Source organism: Synchiropus splendidus, chromosome 9 (assembly GCF_027744825.2).
Source record: "Synchiropus splendidus isolate RoL2022-P1 chromosome 9, RoL_Sspl_1.0, whole genome shotgun sequence".
NCBI classification, from domain to species: domain Eukaryota; kingdom Metazoa; phylum Chordata; class Actinopteri; order Syngnathiformes; family Callionymidae; genus Synchiropus; species Synchiropus splendidus.
In genome coordinates this window covers 25,564,309-25,578,355 of record NC_071342.1, presented here as the reverse complement: position 1 = coordinate 25,578,355, position 14,047 = coordinate 25,564,309, and the positions used below count along the sequence as shown (strand labels likewise).

The 14,047-nt window shown below is 61.2% G+C and overlaps 2 protein-coding genes across 7 annotated transcripts; one reads left to right on the top strand and one right to left on the bottom strand.

Moving 5' to 3' along the window:
- The first annotated feature begins 5 nt into the window (after window positions 1-5).
- On the top strand, window positions 6-4,607 carry nfkb2 (nuclear factor of kappa light polypeptide gene enhancer in B-cells 2 (p49/p100)). Its single transcript, XM_053874762.1, has 23 exons — window positions 6-56; window positions 139-181; window positions 244-307; window positions 368-408; window positions 467-565; window positions 926-1,077; window positions 1,153-1,262; window positions 1,344-1,502; window positions 1,563-1,667; window positions 1,737-1,822; window positions 1,887-2,025; window positions 2,100-2,228; window positions 2,291-2,431; window positions 2,496-2,619; window positions 2,687-2,801; window positions 2,862-3,069; window positions 3,135-3,304; window positions 3,372-3,474; window positions 3,707-3,837; window positions 3,897-3,957; window positions 4,038-4,222; window positions 4,282-4,393; window positions 4,469-4,607. Exons 1-23 carry the CDS (start codon window positions 40-42, stop codon window positions 4,537-4,539), a joined length of 2,565 nt encoding a protein of 854 aa, XP_053730737.1. The 5' UTR covers window positions 6-39; the 3' UTR covers window positions 4,540-4,607.
- Window positions 4,461-13,940, bottom strand: LOC128764716 (PH and SEC7 domain-containing protein 1-like). 6 transcript variants are annotated; one of them, XM_053874749.1, is made up of 19 exons: window positions 13,766-13,940; window positions 10,278-11,706; window positions 9,775-9,868; window positions 9,214-9,428; window positions 8,942-9,135; window positions 8,628-8,880; window positions 8,316-8,536; window positions 8,078-8,215; window positions 7,919-7,999; window positions 7,742-7,848; window positions 7,505-7,563; window positions 7,234-7,323; window positions 7,109-7,152; window positions 5,894-6,063; window positions 5,751-5,821; window positions 5,538-5,680; window positions 5,316-5,460; window positions 5,104-5,247; window positions 4,461-5,024 (listed from the first exon to the last, which is right to left on the bottom strand). In XM_053874749.1, exons 2-19 carry the CDS (start codon window positions 11,661-11,663, stop codon window positions 4,797-4,799), a joined length of 3,783 nt encoding a protein of 1,260 aa, XP_053730724.1. In that variant the 5' UTR covers window positions 11,664-11,706; window positions 13,766-13,940; the 3' UTR covers window positions 4,461-4,796. The 6 variants fall into 6 exon arrangements, 5 of the variants coding, with proteins under 5 accessions (XP_053730724.1, XP_053730723.1, XP_053730725.1 ...); XM_053874748.1 differs by lacking the exon at window positions 13,766-13,940 and adding an exon at window positions 12,313-12,413; XM_053874750.1 differs by lacking the exon at window positions 13,766-13,940 and adding an exon at window positions 12,290-12,328.
- Between the last annotated feature and the right edge of the window lie 107 nt (window positions 13,941-14,047).

Here is a 14,047-nt window from a genome sequence, read left to right as displayed (position 1 = left end):
CGCAGGACTGGGACCCGCGAGTGAGCGACCGGCGGCGTCATGGCTGGAGCGCTCCGGTAACGCACGACGAGTGTGACGTCACCAAGTCCGTCCGCTGACCACTTTGCTCTGTCTGTGTGTGTGTGTGTTTCTGTGTAGAATGTCGTCCGACTCTCCGCTGATGTACGACGACGTGAGTCCCGTGAGCCTCCGTGAGTGAGTGAGTGCTGTGAGAACTGTGGTGACCGAGCATCTGCTTCACAGCTGCAGATGATGATTGACAGCTACATCCCTCCCGTGGACGTCAAGTCCGAGCCCTACGAGACAGGTGAGTCCCGTGAGCCGGGTCCCTGGCCGCGAAGCTGAGGGCGCCGCTTTGTGCTTTCAGCGCACGGACCCTACATCCAGATCATCGAGGAGCCCAAGCAGGTGAAGCCCACTTTGGTTCTGCCCTTGTCCAAGGCTCTAAACCTGGCTTTGGTCTCAGCGAGGCTTCCGCTTCCGCTACGAGTGTGAGGGCCCGTCTCATGGAGGCCTGCCTGGAGCGTCCAGCGAGCGCAACCGGAGGACCTACCCCACTGTGAAGGTGAGCGCAGACGGGTCCTCTTGATGTCCTGTGGTCCTGTGGTCCTGTGGTCCTGTGGTCCCGGGGTCCTCTGGTCCTCTGGTCCTCTGGTCCTGGGGTCCTGTGGTCCTGTGGTCCTCTGGTCCTGTGGTCCTGTGGTCCTGTGGTCCTCTGGTCCTGTGGTCCTGTGGTCCTGTGGTCCTCTGGTCCTGTGGTCCCGGGGTCCTCTGGTCCTGTGGTCCCGGGGTCCTCTGGTCCTCTGGTCCTGTGGTCCTCTGGTCCTCTGGTCCTGTGGTCCCGGGGTCCTGTGGTCCCGGGGTCCTCTGGTCCTCTGGTCCTGGTCCATCATTAACCCCAGAGCTGGCGCTCCCTTCCTCTCAGGTCAACAACTACGTGGGTCACGCCCGGGTGGAGGTCCAGCTGGTGACCCACACAGAACCTCCTCGTGTTCATGCCCACAGCCTGGTGGGACGCCACTGCACTGACAACGGAACCTGCACCCTGGACATCGGACCCAACGACCTCACGGCCTCGTCAGTGTCCATGACACGTCACATGTTCCGGAGCGTTCCTGCCTGTTGCTCAAGTCCGGATTGTTCCGTCGACAGGTTCAGTAACCTGGGGATCCTCCATGTGACCAAGAAAAGTGTGGTGGAGGTCCTCACCCGACGCCTGCGGGACGAGAGGAAGCGGCAGCGGGTCCAAGGTCACATGACCGGTAAGGCAACGCGAACCCTCAGGCTGCGCAGCAGTGACTCCTAGTGTTGCTGGCGCGTGGACGTGACACGTGTTGTGGCAGAGTCCGAGGAGAGCTCCGTCCTGAAGGAGGCGCAGGAGCTCGGCAAAGTGATGGACCTGAACATCGTTCGCCTCAAGTTCACCGCCTTCCTGCAGGACAGTAACGGAGGCTTCACCCGAGCGCTGAAGCCCGTGGTGTCCAACCCCATCTACGACAGCAGTGAGTACGCGTGCGCGCGTGCCTGCGGCGCCTCATGCAACAGCTCCGCCTCTCTTGCAGAATCTCCCAACGCTTCCAACCTGAAGATCTCCCGCATGGACAAGAGCTGCGGCTCCGTCCTGGGCGGAGACGAGATCTTCTTGCTGTGCGACAAGGTCCAGAAAGGTGTGTGGTCTTTTCAGAGTCACGTGCGCATGGCATGTTCCTCTCCCATCGTGCACCTCTGCTGTCCAGACGACATCGAGGTCCGGTTCTACGAGGACGAGGACGGGGGCTGGGAGGCCTTCGGAGAGTTTTCTCCCACCGACGTTCACAAGCAGGTGAGCCAGACGCGCGAGGCCTCCGGCTCCGCCCACCCGAGCTGACGCCTCCCCCTGCCCTCAGTACGCCATCGTCTTCAGGACTCCGCCCTACCGCAGCGCCGAGATCCAGCGTCCCGTCACCGTCTTCCTTCAGCTGAAGAGGAAGAAGGCGGGCGACTGCAGCGACCCCAAACACTTCACCTACGTCCCGCAGGTCCACGGTCGGTCGCCACGTCCGCCGCCGCCGCCGCCGCTCACGCTCGTCTGGCCTGACGCCGTCTCCTGGCCTTTGCAGATAAAGAAGAAGTCCTGAGGAAGAAGCAGAAGCCGCTGCCTCACTACGAGCCCTGGGGCGGGGGCTTTGGAGGCGGAGCAGCCGGAGGAGGAGGGGGGGCGGCGGGGGGTCCCGCCGGAGGAGGAGGAGGTAAGAGGTGTCAGCCACGCTGACCTGGACCCGCCTTCACCCCGCAGCTGTCTGCTGTGTAGGATTCCAGTTCCAGCAGGCCAACGGCTCGCCGCCCTTCTACTCCACGTTCAACGGCTTTGGCGGCGGCGGGCCTCAGATGTCAGGCCACGCCCCGGTCACGGGGCGCCGCGCCGCTCTGGAGCAGCGGCTGGCTCAGATCGGTGAGTTTGGAAGGTCGGAAGGGCCTCTGCGCTGTGCGCTCTAACGCCGTCTCCATGGCAACAGCAGCCGCCCTCAGCAGCCGCCCGTCGCTCGCCGCCCTCCTGAGCTACTGCAGCACTGGCGACGCGCGCCCCCTGCTGGGCCTGCAGAGACACCTCTGCGGCGTTCAGGACCAGAACGGAGACACGTGAGTCTGTCGCCTGCGTGGCGCCCTCTGTTGGTGGTAGCTGCCACGGTCCCGTCTCTGCCCACAGGCCCCTGCACCTGTCCGTCATCCACCAGCAGGGGGCCGTGGCCCAGCAGCTGATCCACACGCTGGTCACCAGCCGCCAGCTGGACGTCCTCAACACGCCCAACCACCTTCGACAGGTCCCAGCTCGGCCGCCGCTCGCTGGCCCGACAGCCGCGTGACAGCGCCTTGTCTTGCAGACGCCGCTCCATATCGCCGTGGTGACGCGGCAGGCCAGAGTGGCGGAGATGCTGCTGAGGGCCGGCGCCGACCCCAGTCTGCTGGACGAGCAGGGCCGCAGCGCCGTGCACCTGGCGGCACTGGGCGCCGACGTGGCCACGCTGCGGGTCCTGCTGGCTCACCTGGGCGAGGCTCACGCGCACCTGCTCAACGCCGCCGACTTCCACGGTGAGTCCACTGCTGGGAGAAGGTGAGGGGCGGCGGACGCTCACCCGCACGTCTCCGTGTCTCAGGGCTCCGGCCGCTGCACCTGGCGGTCCGGCGCGACGGCGAGCGCTGTCTGCGGCTGCTGGTGGAGGGAGGAGCCAAAGTCAACGCGCCCGAGCAGTCCGGCGGCCACACGGCCCTCCACCTGGCCGTCCGCGAGAACCTCTTCAAAGTGGCGTGCACGCTCATCACCGAGGTGAGTGGTGCGGCGGCGGCGCCCCCGCGGGGCTGGAGGTCACGCGCTCTGCTCTCTCTGGTGGCAGCTCAACGCCGACGTCAACGTCTGTACGTTTGGAGGCAACTCCTCGCTGCACCTGGCGGCGGGTCTGGGCTCGCCGACGCTGTGCTCGCTGCTGATCGCTGCAGGTCTGTCTCCATCTTCATGCAACTCCTCAGTCCGCATGACAGGAAACAACGCAGTCCAAACACTGGGCCAGAACTGCGCTCTGGTGCCAAAACATCAAGAGAAACAACAAGGTTCCTCTTGAAGACACAGTGTTACGCTGGCTTGGTCTCCGACGTCATCACCGGGGATGGCGTTTCACTCACGCTGCAGCGCCCCCGCCCTGCGGTTAGTCAGTGGCACTCTCCTCCTCAGGTGCGCTGGAAAACGTGGAGAACGACGAGCCGCTGGATTCCAGCTCCGACGAGGACCCAGAGGCTCCGCCCACTCCAGGCGAGCGGCACAGCAGAGGCCACACCCCGCTGGACCTGGCTACCTGTCAGAAGGTAAGCCCTTCAAAATAAAAGCCCAGGTTCAGTTGAGGAGCGGAGCCCGTCTGTTGCAGGTGCGAAACCTGCTGAAGTCGCGGCGCCACCTCAGCAGAAAGGTCCGAGGAAGCGAGCCAGGTATCGGGGGCGGCGGGAGGGGTGGGACCCTGCAGGCGCAGCTGGTGGAGCCGGTGACTTGACTGCCGACTCTGCCGCAGCTCCGCTGCCCGTTGGCGGCGACCGCTCCGTCCTGGATGATGCCACGCTGAGCAGGCTCGCCGACGTGCTGCGCTCCAAGAACGTGTCGTGGAGGAAGCTGGCGGAGAAGTTGGGGATGGCGACGCTCACTCACCTCTACCAGAACAGTAGCGCCCCCTGCCACCATCTGCTGCAGCACTACAAGGTGGCACCGCCACGTCCACGGCTGTAGACGGCGCTCACTAACGCTTTGGTGTCCAACAGCTGGGCGGCGGGCCGGTCAGCGGCCTGGTGGAGGCCTTCGAGTCCTTCGGTTTGACGGAAGGAGTGCGATTGATCTGCAGCGCCGACAGGGCGGAGGACAAGCTGGCGGCAGGTGTGTGTGTGTGTGTGTGTGTGTGTGTGCCCGCCCGCCCGCCCGCCCCTCACCACTCTCCCTGCATCCCATCAGACGCGGCAGTGGACAGTGGTTTCGGCAGCCAACCCGTGGACGAGGAGCCCGACGCAGCCAACCAGGGATGAAGGTTCCGCTGCAGATGGGGGGAAGTGGATGTTGATCAGATCTACCAAAATAAAAGTATTTTTTTCTAGCGCTTGGTCACATGACCCCGAGAGATATTACGCACGAGTGTGAAGTACTTTATTGACGTCTGAGGACTAAAGTGGGCGGGGTCAGCGCGTCACAGCTCAATAAATAAATCAAGTCTCTGTTCAACGGCCTGAACCCTTGGTCACATGACAAACACACAGTGCGTCCGCCCCGTGGACTCCACCTCGGGTCACTTGGTGACCGCAGCTTCCTCAGTCTCTTTGCTGCTCGCTGCTCCGTTCTGCGGCGTGGCTCCGCCCCCGCCGGCGACGCTCCGGTCCAGCTCCTGGGCGGGACTGGAGTGCGCCCTCTGGAGGACGTCGTCCTCCAGCAACGCCGATTCAAAGGCAGCCAGGTCGCCGTCGCCTGCAGCCATCTTGGCTCGCAGCAGCATGGCGTAGGTGCCGAAGCGCGTTTTCTGCGTCAGAAGGAGGAGGAGCCATGAGCACCACCTGCTGGTCACGCGCACTCGGCCGGTCCCCCATCGCCCCCCTCACCTCGAACTCCAGGTACTCCCGTCGCAGCTTCTGCTCCTCCAGCTCACCACCTTTGACCTTGGGCTCCGGCGTCATGGCTGACAGCTCCGCCAACTCTGAGGTCACCGCACGGAAGCGGTTCTCATGGGACTGGACCTGCTTGTCCTGTGGAGACACGGTCATGTGACGAGAGGCCGGGTTGGTCGCGCCGCCGCCACCTCAGTCAGGCCTACCGGCGACAGCTTGGTGTTGGACCCCGGGAGCAGCGGGCGAGTGAAGCGCCTCTGGGAGCCGATGGCGGCGGGGAAGGGCGGAGCCGAGAACATGGCCGCCACCAGGTTGATGCGTGTGATCCACGACTGCATCTGCTCGCCACTCCTGAAAGCAGCAGCAGCAGCAGCAACACATACTGACACAGCTGTCAGAGCAGGAGGCGCAGGAGAGGCGGGGCTTACGGCGCCTGCAGCAGGAGGACCCTCCAGTCCGCCGTCCGCAGGTAGAAGACGTGCGGCCGCTTGTGGTAGTCGGCGGCTCTCATGGCGAGCGAGTGATGGACGGACACAGCGTTCCTCACGTCCTCCTCCGCACGCTGCTCCTCCTGCCGACAGCAGCCACCTTGACTCCAGTGTGGGCGCGGCACGTCAGTCACATGACATCACTGGGCTCACCTTCTGCAGGTAGAGCATCATGCCCTTCAGGACCACGTGAAAGGACTTCCAGCTGCGTCGACCGCGCGGCGCTGAGGGAGGCCAGACACGCCGTGAACCCGGGTCCACCGCACCCGCGTGTGTGTGCGCGCAGCGGCACTTACTCCTCTTCCCGTCCAGGTCGGCGTGAACTTTGCGGACCAGAAAGCCGCTCTTGTAGACCTCCTCCTCGCAGTGCGGGCGGCGTCTGGTCCCAGACCGCTTCAGGGTGTGCGACGCCAAGTCTGTCCGGGAGTCCAGCGGCTCGGATGAACATCGGAGCTCCTCCTCATCACTGTCGGATCACAGCGACAGACAGTCAGGGAAGTTCTGCGTGTGTGTGCCTGGTTTAGCCACACTTGTCCCAACAAGGTCTCAGCATGCTCCAGACCAAGCTCTTTCAGCTCCGAGGTGCCAGATGCGAGCACAAGACAGTTGGGTTTGGACGCGGACCTGATCCCTACGTCTGGGAAAACTCTCCACAGGGGGTGAGCTTCTGGCCTCAGGCCACTCGCCGCTAGACGCTGGAAACTAGGTGTCCAGCGCCACTCCACACCGACATGATAGATGGCGGGCAGTCAAGGTTCTGGGGGGTTTGATAGCTCAGGTGTTTTCTCAACAGCTGATGTTACTGACAGACAGAGTTGCTTCAGTGCATCACGCTGCGCTCTCCACTCACTGTTCTCACTGCTGTGATCTGCAGCTGTCACTGCATGAGGAGCACAGTGAGGAGGAAAGAGTTACCACCAGACCATTCATGGATCACTTCTGACGTCTGGACCTGGACGTCACTGCCTCAAACCTTCTCCATCCTCAGTCACCTCTCTCACTGTGCTCAAGGTGTCGTGAGAGCAGCGTGGACCCATCCAGACGCGCCGCATTACGCAGCTTGTTTCTGCTGTCGTTTCCTCGTAAAACCAACATGACCAGACTCTTTCATGGTTAGTTTTGGCTGTGAAAGGCCACATTCTGTTCCAGCCGTGGCTCAGCTCCGTCATCGGTTCAGTTCTGAGGTGACCAGGACTCATCATGTGAAGAAGGGACAGAGAAATAAGGAGGTCAAGGCCATGGTGGTAAACAGGTTGTGGCGTGGCTGATGGCGACTTCCTTGACACCTGCTTCATTGTGGCTCACAAAGCAGCTATTGTGCGCAGAGCGCCACCAGCTGAGGAGGAAAAAGGGACATGGCCTGAGGCTGCACAGCAGGGGGCGCAGTGGCCACCCGAGACAGAACCTGCAGTGTGAGAGCGCCCTCAGTCTGGTTCAGGTGTTTAGGAGGGTTAGGTTTAGAGGGTGACGGCGAGAGAGAGACGTGTGTGTGTGTGAGTGTAGAAACTCACATGGTCCACTGAAGTTTGTCGTTCTTGATGGAGCTGTAGAGGTTCTGCAGACAGACAGTTCCAGTCAGTGAAGGAGCGACATCAGCGTTAGCCAGCTAGCATTAGCATGAGCAGACAGGAAGCACCTTCAGCAGCTCTTTGGGAAAATCCTTGCCGTCGTTGAGACCGTCGAGGTTGGAGATGAACTGATGGCACGACATCCTCTTGCCCACGTTCTGCACACACACACACACACACACACACACACACACACACACACACACACACACACACACACACACACACACACACACACACACACACACACACACACACACACACACACACACACACACACACACACACACTAAGAATGGAGGCGCCTCTTTATCCTAAGTGAGATGAGAAGGGACTCACGTGTCCGTGGAGGTCCGAGTTCAGCAGCATGACGGCACACGTCAGCGTGTGGATGCTGTCTGAGATGAGACCAGCGGGTTAGAGACGCACACGCAGGCTTGTCATACCATCCTTGTGGGGACCTCTCCTGGCCCAGTTGGTTTGGACCCTCAAATGGAGGCTTGGATTTGTGGGGTCTGACCAAATGTCCCCACAAGGAGGTGCGCAGACAGGCTGAGGAAGAGGAAGTACAGAAACCTTGACTGGTCTCCGGATGGCTCTGCAGGAATCTTCTGGAAAAGTGTGTCAGGACTCGCTCTCGTTCCTGCGTTTCCCCAATGAGGGCGAAGCGACTGAGAAGTTTCCTGGTCAGAGAAGAATGGCTTCATGAGCATGGAGGCCAGGTCCATGTGGGGGACAAACCCAAGCTGGAACCTGAGCGCCTCATCCAGGGGCAGGCCGGAGAAGTCGAAGTGGCTGAGGTATTCTTCTGCCACCATGTGGCTGAACTCGTTACTGCAGGGACACAGATGGCCTGTGAGGTCAGGGCAAACCAGCAGAGCGGCGCAGGAGGGCCGGAAGGAAGCGGCTCACTTCTTGCTCAGGTGCGGAGCCACGTCTGACTTCCTGAACCCCTCCAGGTCATAGAGACGCTTGGCCAGGCGCCGTGCGGCCTGTCGGTCGGGTTTCCAGCCGTTAGCCAGCGAGTCGTCGCTGCCGCCGTGCGCCGTCCTGCACATCACAGTCACACGTCAACCTTCGGCTCAGCCGCCTCGGGGTCACGTGACCAAGGCGCGGTTTTGCTATGGAGCAGGCGAGAGAGCGGACGAACCTTTGGCTGCTGTGCAGCAGCGGCACGGAGGTGGCCTTTTGGACGCCGCCACGCGGCTCCTTCTCCAGCCTGGAGTGAGCTGAGGAGGCGCGAGCCTGGCCTCCGGCCGGCGCCGCCGCGCTGAGAGACACTTCAGAGCGAGAAGATTTGGAGGCTTCGGCTCCGACCAGCGGGGAGAAACTCAAGTCCATGATCTGCTGAGCGCTTTCGCAGATGCGACTCTGAAGCGCACACAAACACCAGGACAGTCACATGACCGCCACGCTGCCGCTCTGTCGGCCGAAGGGGCGCCATCTGGGAGCGAGCTCTCACCTGAATTTCGGGCGTCAGCGTGGGCAGGTCGAAGGTGAAGACTGGGGTGGAGCCCGAGGTCAAGAGGTCAACGCTGTCCAGGCTGCTGTAGGACGTTCCCTTGGCCCGGTGAGACTCCATGATGCTTTCAAAGTGCCGGCTGAAGGAGTCCATGCTGTCGGACGTCCTGTGAGGAGAGCCTACAGGCAGCGGGGACTTTGGACCTCCAACCACCAGGGGAGACTTCAGAGCGGGGTCCACAGACTCCACCTTCCTGTGCCGTGAGCGTTCATCAGTTTGGTCTGGCTCTGGCAGCGGCTGTGAGGAGGACTCACCTGTGCAGCACAAGGCTGAAGACCTCATCATCTCTGGAGGCTCGGTGCCTCTGCAGACCCACGCTGGCCCAGCTCACCGCCTCCTCCTGGCTCTCCTGGTGCCGCGCTGCCTTTGGCGAGGAGGACGCGGGACTGAAGCTGCGGTTGCTACCAAAGGCAGAGTCTGCGTCCTCCGCTGCCTCCGCCCGCATCACCTGCCGCTCACAGAGGGGACACCTGGCGGTCACGGCGGGCTGGTCTGTGAGAGGCCAGAAGAGGGGCCGCGCCCTCACCTCGTCCAGGTCGGTCTCACGGTAGCAGCGCAGCGGCACAGCGTCCAGGTCCGTCTCTGAATACTTGATGGTGCGGCGAATGATGCCCGTCTTGGGGGCGGGGCTCCGGCCGTCGGCGCTCAGCAGCTCCACCTGGATCTGCCTCACCTCCTGGTGGGACGACCTGCTCCGGGGCCGGGCCCTGCTCTGAGGGCCGGCACAGGGGCGCGCAGCTTCTGTCAGAGAGTCCACAAGGCTGGAGTTAGTGCTCAGCCTGTCCGCCTCACAGACATGTGGTGAGCATGCTGTGGCTGAGTCATGTGATCGAGCCAGCGACACCCAGGAGGTCACCGCCGTGAGCCACTTTGACTCCTGGCAGTGCGTTCCTGCTGACTAAGACTCAGCGGGACGGGATGAGAAAAAGCGGCTGAGGAATGCAGGACGCTGGGACCAGCACAGGTGACTTGCTGTGAACATGCAGTGACAGGTGACGCGGGCAGAGCAGGGGCAGCACGCCACGGGGCCTCGCAACTCTGCCGACGGTGGGATGAGCCACAGCCTGTAGCCAGGTGACAGCAGTACCGTTCCTGTGAAGACGCTCCGTCTCCTCGCCGAACAGAAACGCCCACTTGGCCTGAGCCAGCCGCTGCGATCTGGTTGCCGTGGTGATGTCGCGCTGGCAAAACAAGGAAATATCAAGGATCAAGTGTGGTGTTGTTGACTGCCTGAGAAAGAGCATCATTTTTAACTTGTGCCACTTCCAAATTGGCTGCCAGCAGAAACAACCTTGGTTCCAGGGCAAGGCGTCATTTCTCTGAAATAGCTCTGGATCTTATCACAAAACAAGTGTGCATGTCATTATTTTGGTAAATCTCCAACATCTTCGCCTCAGCTTCATGACAAGAGCGGACACGCCGGCGTGCCGCGGCACAGCACTTTAGACAACATCAAGGTGAAAGCCGCTGTGACCTTTCTGTGACCCTTGACCTCCACATAGTGCTGACTCCTGAGCCAGCAGGTGGACCTCCTCCTCTGAGCACCACATCATGCTTGGAACATTGACACACTCTCAAAAGGACACACACCGTTCCAGGGGTGTCACGACTGGATGCATCCGTCACTCCACTGGAGCCCTGAGACAACCTTCCTCCAGCCTGGTCCCGAGACTCCGCTCCATGGCTCTTTAACACTCCCGCTCCAGGTTTGCCTTCTGCCTGGACTGTGCCTTTGACAGTGGCCAGGTGTGGGCTTGGTGCGCTGGAGCTCTCATCGGAGGACGAGAGGACCAAGTGGACTGGCTGGTTCCAGCGTGAGTCCTCCTTCAGTGGTGCCGGCAGGCGCAGCGGAGGCGGGTCCTGGGCCGGGCGCAGGGCCCGGGCGGGCGCTGCAGGGGACGATGGGGCAGGTTGGGCAGTGCTTCCGTCTGGTAAGAGCGTCTGGTTCTGCTGCTGGGGACGGTGCATGTAAGGTGGAGGCTGTCTGAAGACGGGGCCCATCTTGGGACTCTCAGACCTGAGCCAGTCTTCGTGCGAGGGGGCAGGGGAACGACTCCCAGACGCATCAGACGATGGCGACCTGCGGCTCCTGGTGTCACCAGCGCTGCCAGGGCGGTGAGTGCTGGCTGGCTGCCAGGTCCTGTGGTGTGGGGGGGTTGGGCCCGCGACGTGGACTTGTGCGGCAGGAGGGCAGGGCCTCTCCTCCGTGAGCCATGTTTTCCTCTGGTGCACCTCCATCACATGGGAGCCGTGCGAGGCGGGGCTCCGGGGCCACTGGGGTCCCAGGGGGACGCTTCTGGACGGCAAAGTGCAGGTGTTGCGTGGTTGCACTGTTGAGCGGAGGCAGGACGGGGAACCCTGCCGAGGAAGGGTCGGGCTGAAGCCCTCGGGGGTGTGGCTCCCAAACTTGCGCCGCAGTTCTGGGGAGCCAAATTCCTCAAGAGCCCTACAAGTGGCTCCCCAAGCCACAGCGCTGCGGAGCGGCCCCTGCAGATGAGGCGAGGCGCGTGGCGACAGAGAGTCCCCTCGCTTTAGTGACGGGCCAGAAGCAACCGGGTCACTGCGTCCTTTATATGGGGGGAGCGGCGGGTCAAGGTCACCTGGACACGCAGAGCTGCGGCGGCCTACGGTGGCCTTCTGGATGTAGCCATACGTCACCACGGAAGTGCTCCCCTCCGGACCCGGGAGCACCGGCCTCTTTGACTGTGTTGACCAGGGGGAGAGGAGAGCGGCGCCGACGCCAGCGGGCCGGTCTGAGCTGGGACCACGGTCGTGGCTCTGGTTGGACAGAGAGCAGGTCCTGCGCTGAGAGAGGGAGGACGCCTCTGCACCAGGAGCAGGGCTCGAGAGTGGCCAGGGCTTGTGGGGACAGGGGGGGTCAGTGGGGCACGGCAGGTGCTGTGAACCGCCTCCCTGATGCTCCTTCACAGGCCTGAGCTCCACATGCAGGTGCGCAGCTTCACCAGCAGGTGTCATGCTCGGGTGCGACGGAGGACAGAGCGATAAACAGGTGTTGAACCTGCAGCACAAACACAGACACGTCAGCCACGACTGGTCAGGAGAGCAGCCCACAGACGCAGCCACGCTCGGCCTGTGGCTGCGTCCCGGCAAGAACACATCCCTGTCCTTGTGAGGACCTCTCCTGCCCAGCTCCCTTTCCCCAGCCTCTCCCCCTGAACCAGGACTCTGGAGCGGACTGGTTTCCATCATGTAGACCTTGTGAGGACAGGTGGTTTGTCAAGACTAGGTCCTCACAAGTATGCTGCACACACACGCTCAGCACTCCAAAACACATGAGCAGAGAACCTAAATGGAATTCAATGTTAATTCAATTAAAATTCAGACTTCAAATCAGGAGGTGTGTTCCCAAGAACTGGTCCCCACAGGTGTCGCTATACAAGTTCACAAACACACACACAGGGCAAAAACAGATCAGTACTTTCTTGGACACTAATAGGATTTTCCCTCCTCTCTGTAGCAATCGCCCCTCCCCCTCCTCCTCCCCCTCCCCCTACACACGCACTAAGAGACAGACACGGGCGGACGGACGAACGGACGGACAGTCAAGAGTAAGTCAGAGCTTCCAAACTAAGACCACTCACAGTCATCTACAGAGTCAGTTCACCTGCTGCAGAGAGCCTCGGTGTTGCCGTGGAAACTCCCACCTCTCTGTGTCTCTCCGTCTCTCCCTATGAACACTTGTTGTCAGCTGATCAGTGTCCAGCCCTTCCTCCTCCTCCTCCTCCTCCTCCTCCTCCTCCTCCTCCTCCTCCTTCTCACCAGCCAATTACAGCTCCTCGCCCCTCCCCTACCTGTTCCTTCCCATGCGTCTGACCTCTGAAGGAGAAAGTACAACTGCACACAGAGCAACAGCAGCGTGGAACACTAGCCACAGACACACATGTCCTGCACCGTGTCCCATCATCTGCTCCACCAGGGGGCTCACGCTCTCTCACCTGCCGTTCCATCAGCAGGTCCCAGTTCATTCATCAGAGCATGCTGCAGTTGACAGAGGCCTGTGCTGTGACCCTCATGTTGGGCTCCATTCCCCTGCATTAGGTTGGTCCAGGATGCTTCTGACCTCTGGCAGTCGTGGATGGGCAACACCTGTGTCACACAGACCATCTCAAAAGGGGTCGATACTGCCCCCCAGTGGAACAACAGGAACAGGTCCAGGAGAAAATGGTCTGAGATTCTCATCTGCAAATGGAGAGGTTTGGTCACACCTGCACGGCTCCGACCGAGGTGGACCAGATACACCAGGCTCTCGCTTCATCTCATGCCTTGATCCTGTGACAGACGCTCTCCACGTTCTGCAAATCTGATCCACGTTTCCTCAGCTTGGATCCAGCTTTTGTCTTTGAAAATCACCTCTCCTCTTCATGTCCTCCTCTGTCCCAATGGGCGTCGTGCCTCTCCTCTCCACGGGTCCAAACCCCCCCCAGGTGTCTGTCCAGGTGCAGGACTCTCCCAATGAAAGGCAGAGAAGCTTCCTCTCTGACTCTTCTGACTTTGTCGCTCTCAAATGAGGGGCCTTGAAGGCCTCCACTCCAGGGGACGTGAGATTGGAAAACACCCCAGAGCTTCACACATCCAGCATGCACTCAAAAGCACCATGCAGACACATTTTTGGATGAAACAGAAGAAGAAATGTAGTCATCTTGATGTTCATGGCATTAACGGTGACAGTACGAAGTAACTGGCAGCATGAAGAAGGAACACTTTGCTTGGACAAAGTGATCCATCAACGACGTGAAGGCGGCTGTGAAGCAAACCCCTGTCAAGGTGTGACTGGAACACTGCACGTGACGGGTGCGTCCTGACATTCCAGCTGTTTGCTGGAGGTGACGGTGCGCTCTCCAAAGCGTGCCAGTTGACACGCCGCGGCTGGTCCGACCAGGGGATGGAGTCACCACCCGAGGCTTGGACCAACAATGTTAAGGCCGAATGGAGGAGACCTATCTACCTGTTCCAGTTTGGCACCAGAAGCCACGACTATTGTGGCGAACTGAGAGAAAAGCGCAAGACAAGCCTCAAGCTGCAGCTTCTCCGTGGGACTTCAGCCTCTCGTCACTCACCTGCGGCGGCGCGCGGCCAGGCTCTCAGTCGTCCAGGAAAAAGTCGCTCCGCCGAACCATCTCACAGCCGCGGCCCAACCTGCGGCGGGGCGCGTCCTTCACTGCTCCCTTTCCTTCTGTTTTTCTACATGACCGAAGTTTACCTTCCCCACCGAGACTTCCGCGTCGCCCGCGTGACGTCACGGCGACGACATGGCGCAGCTTACACACGTCAGATGAAGCGCAAGCCAGCGTGTGGTTGGTCTTCGATGAGTGTGAGCGTTGTCTAGTTCATTGATGGAG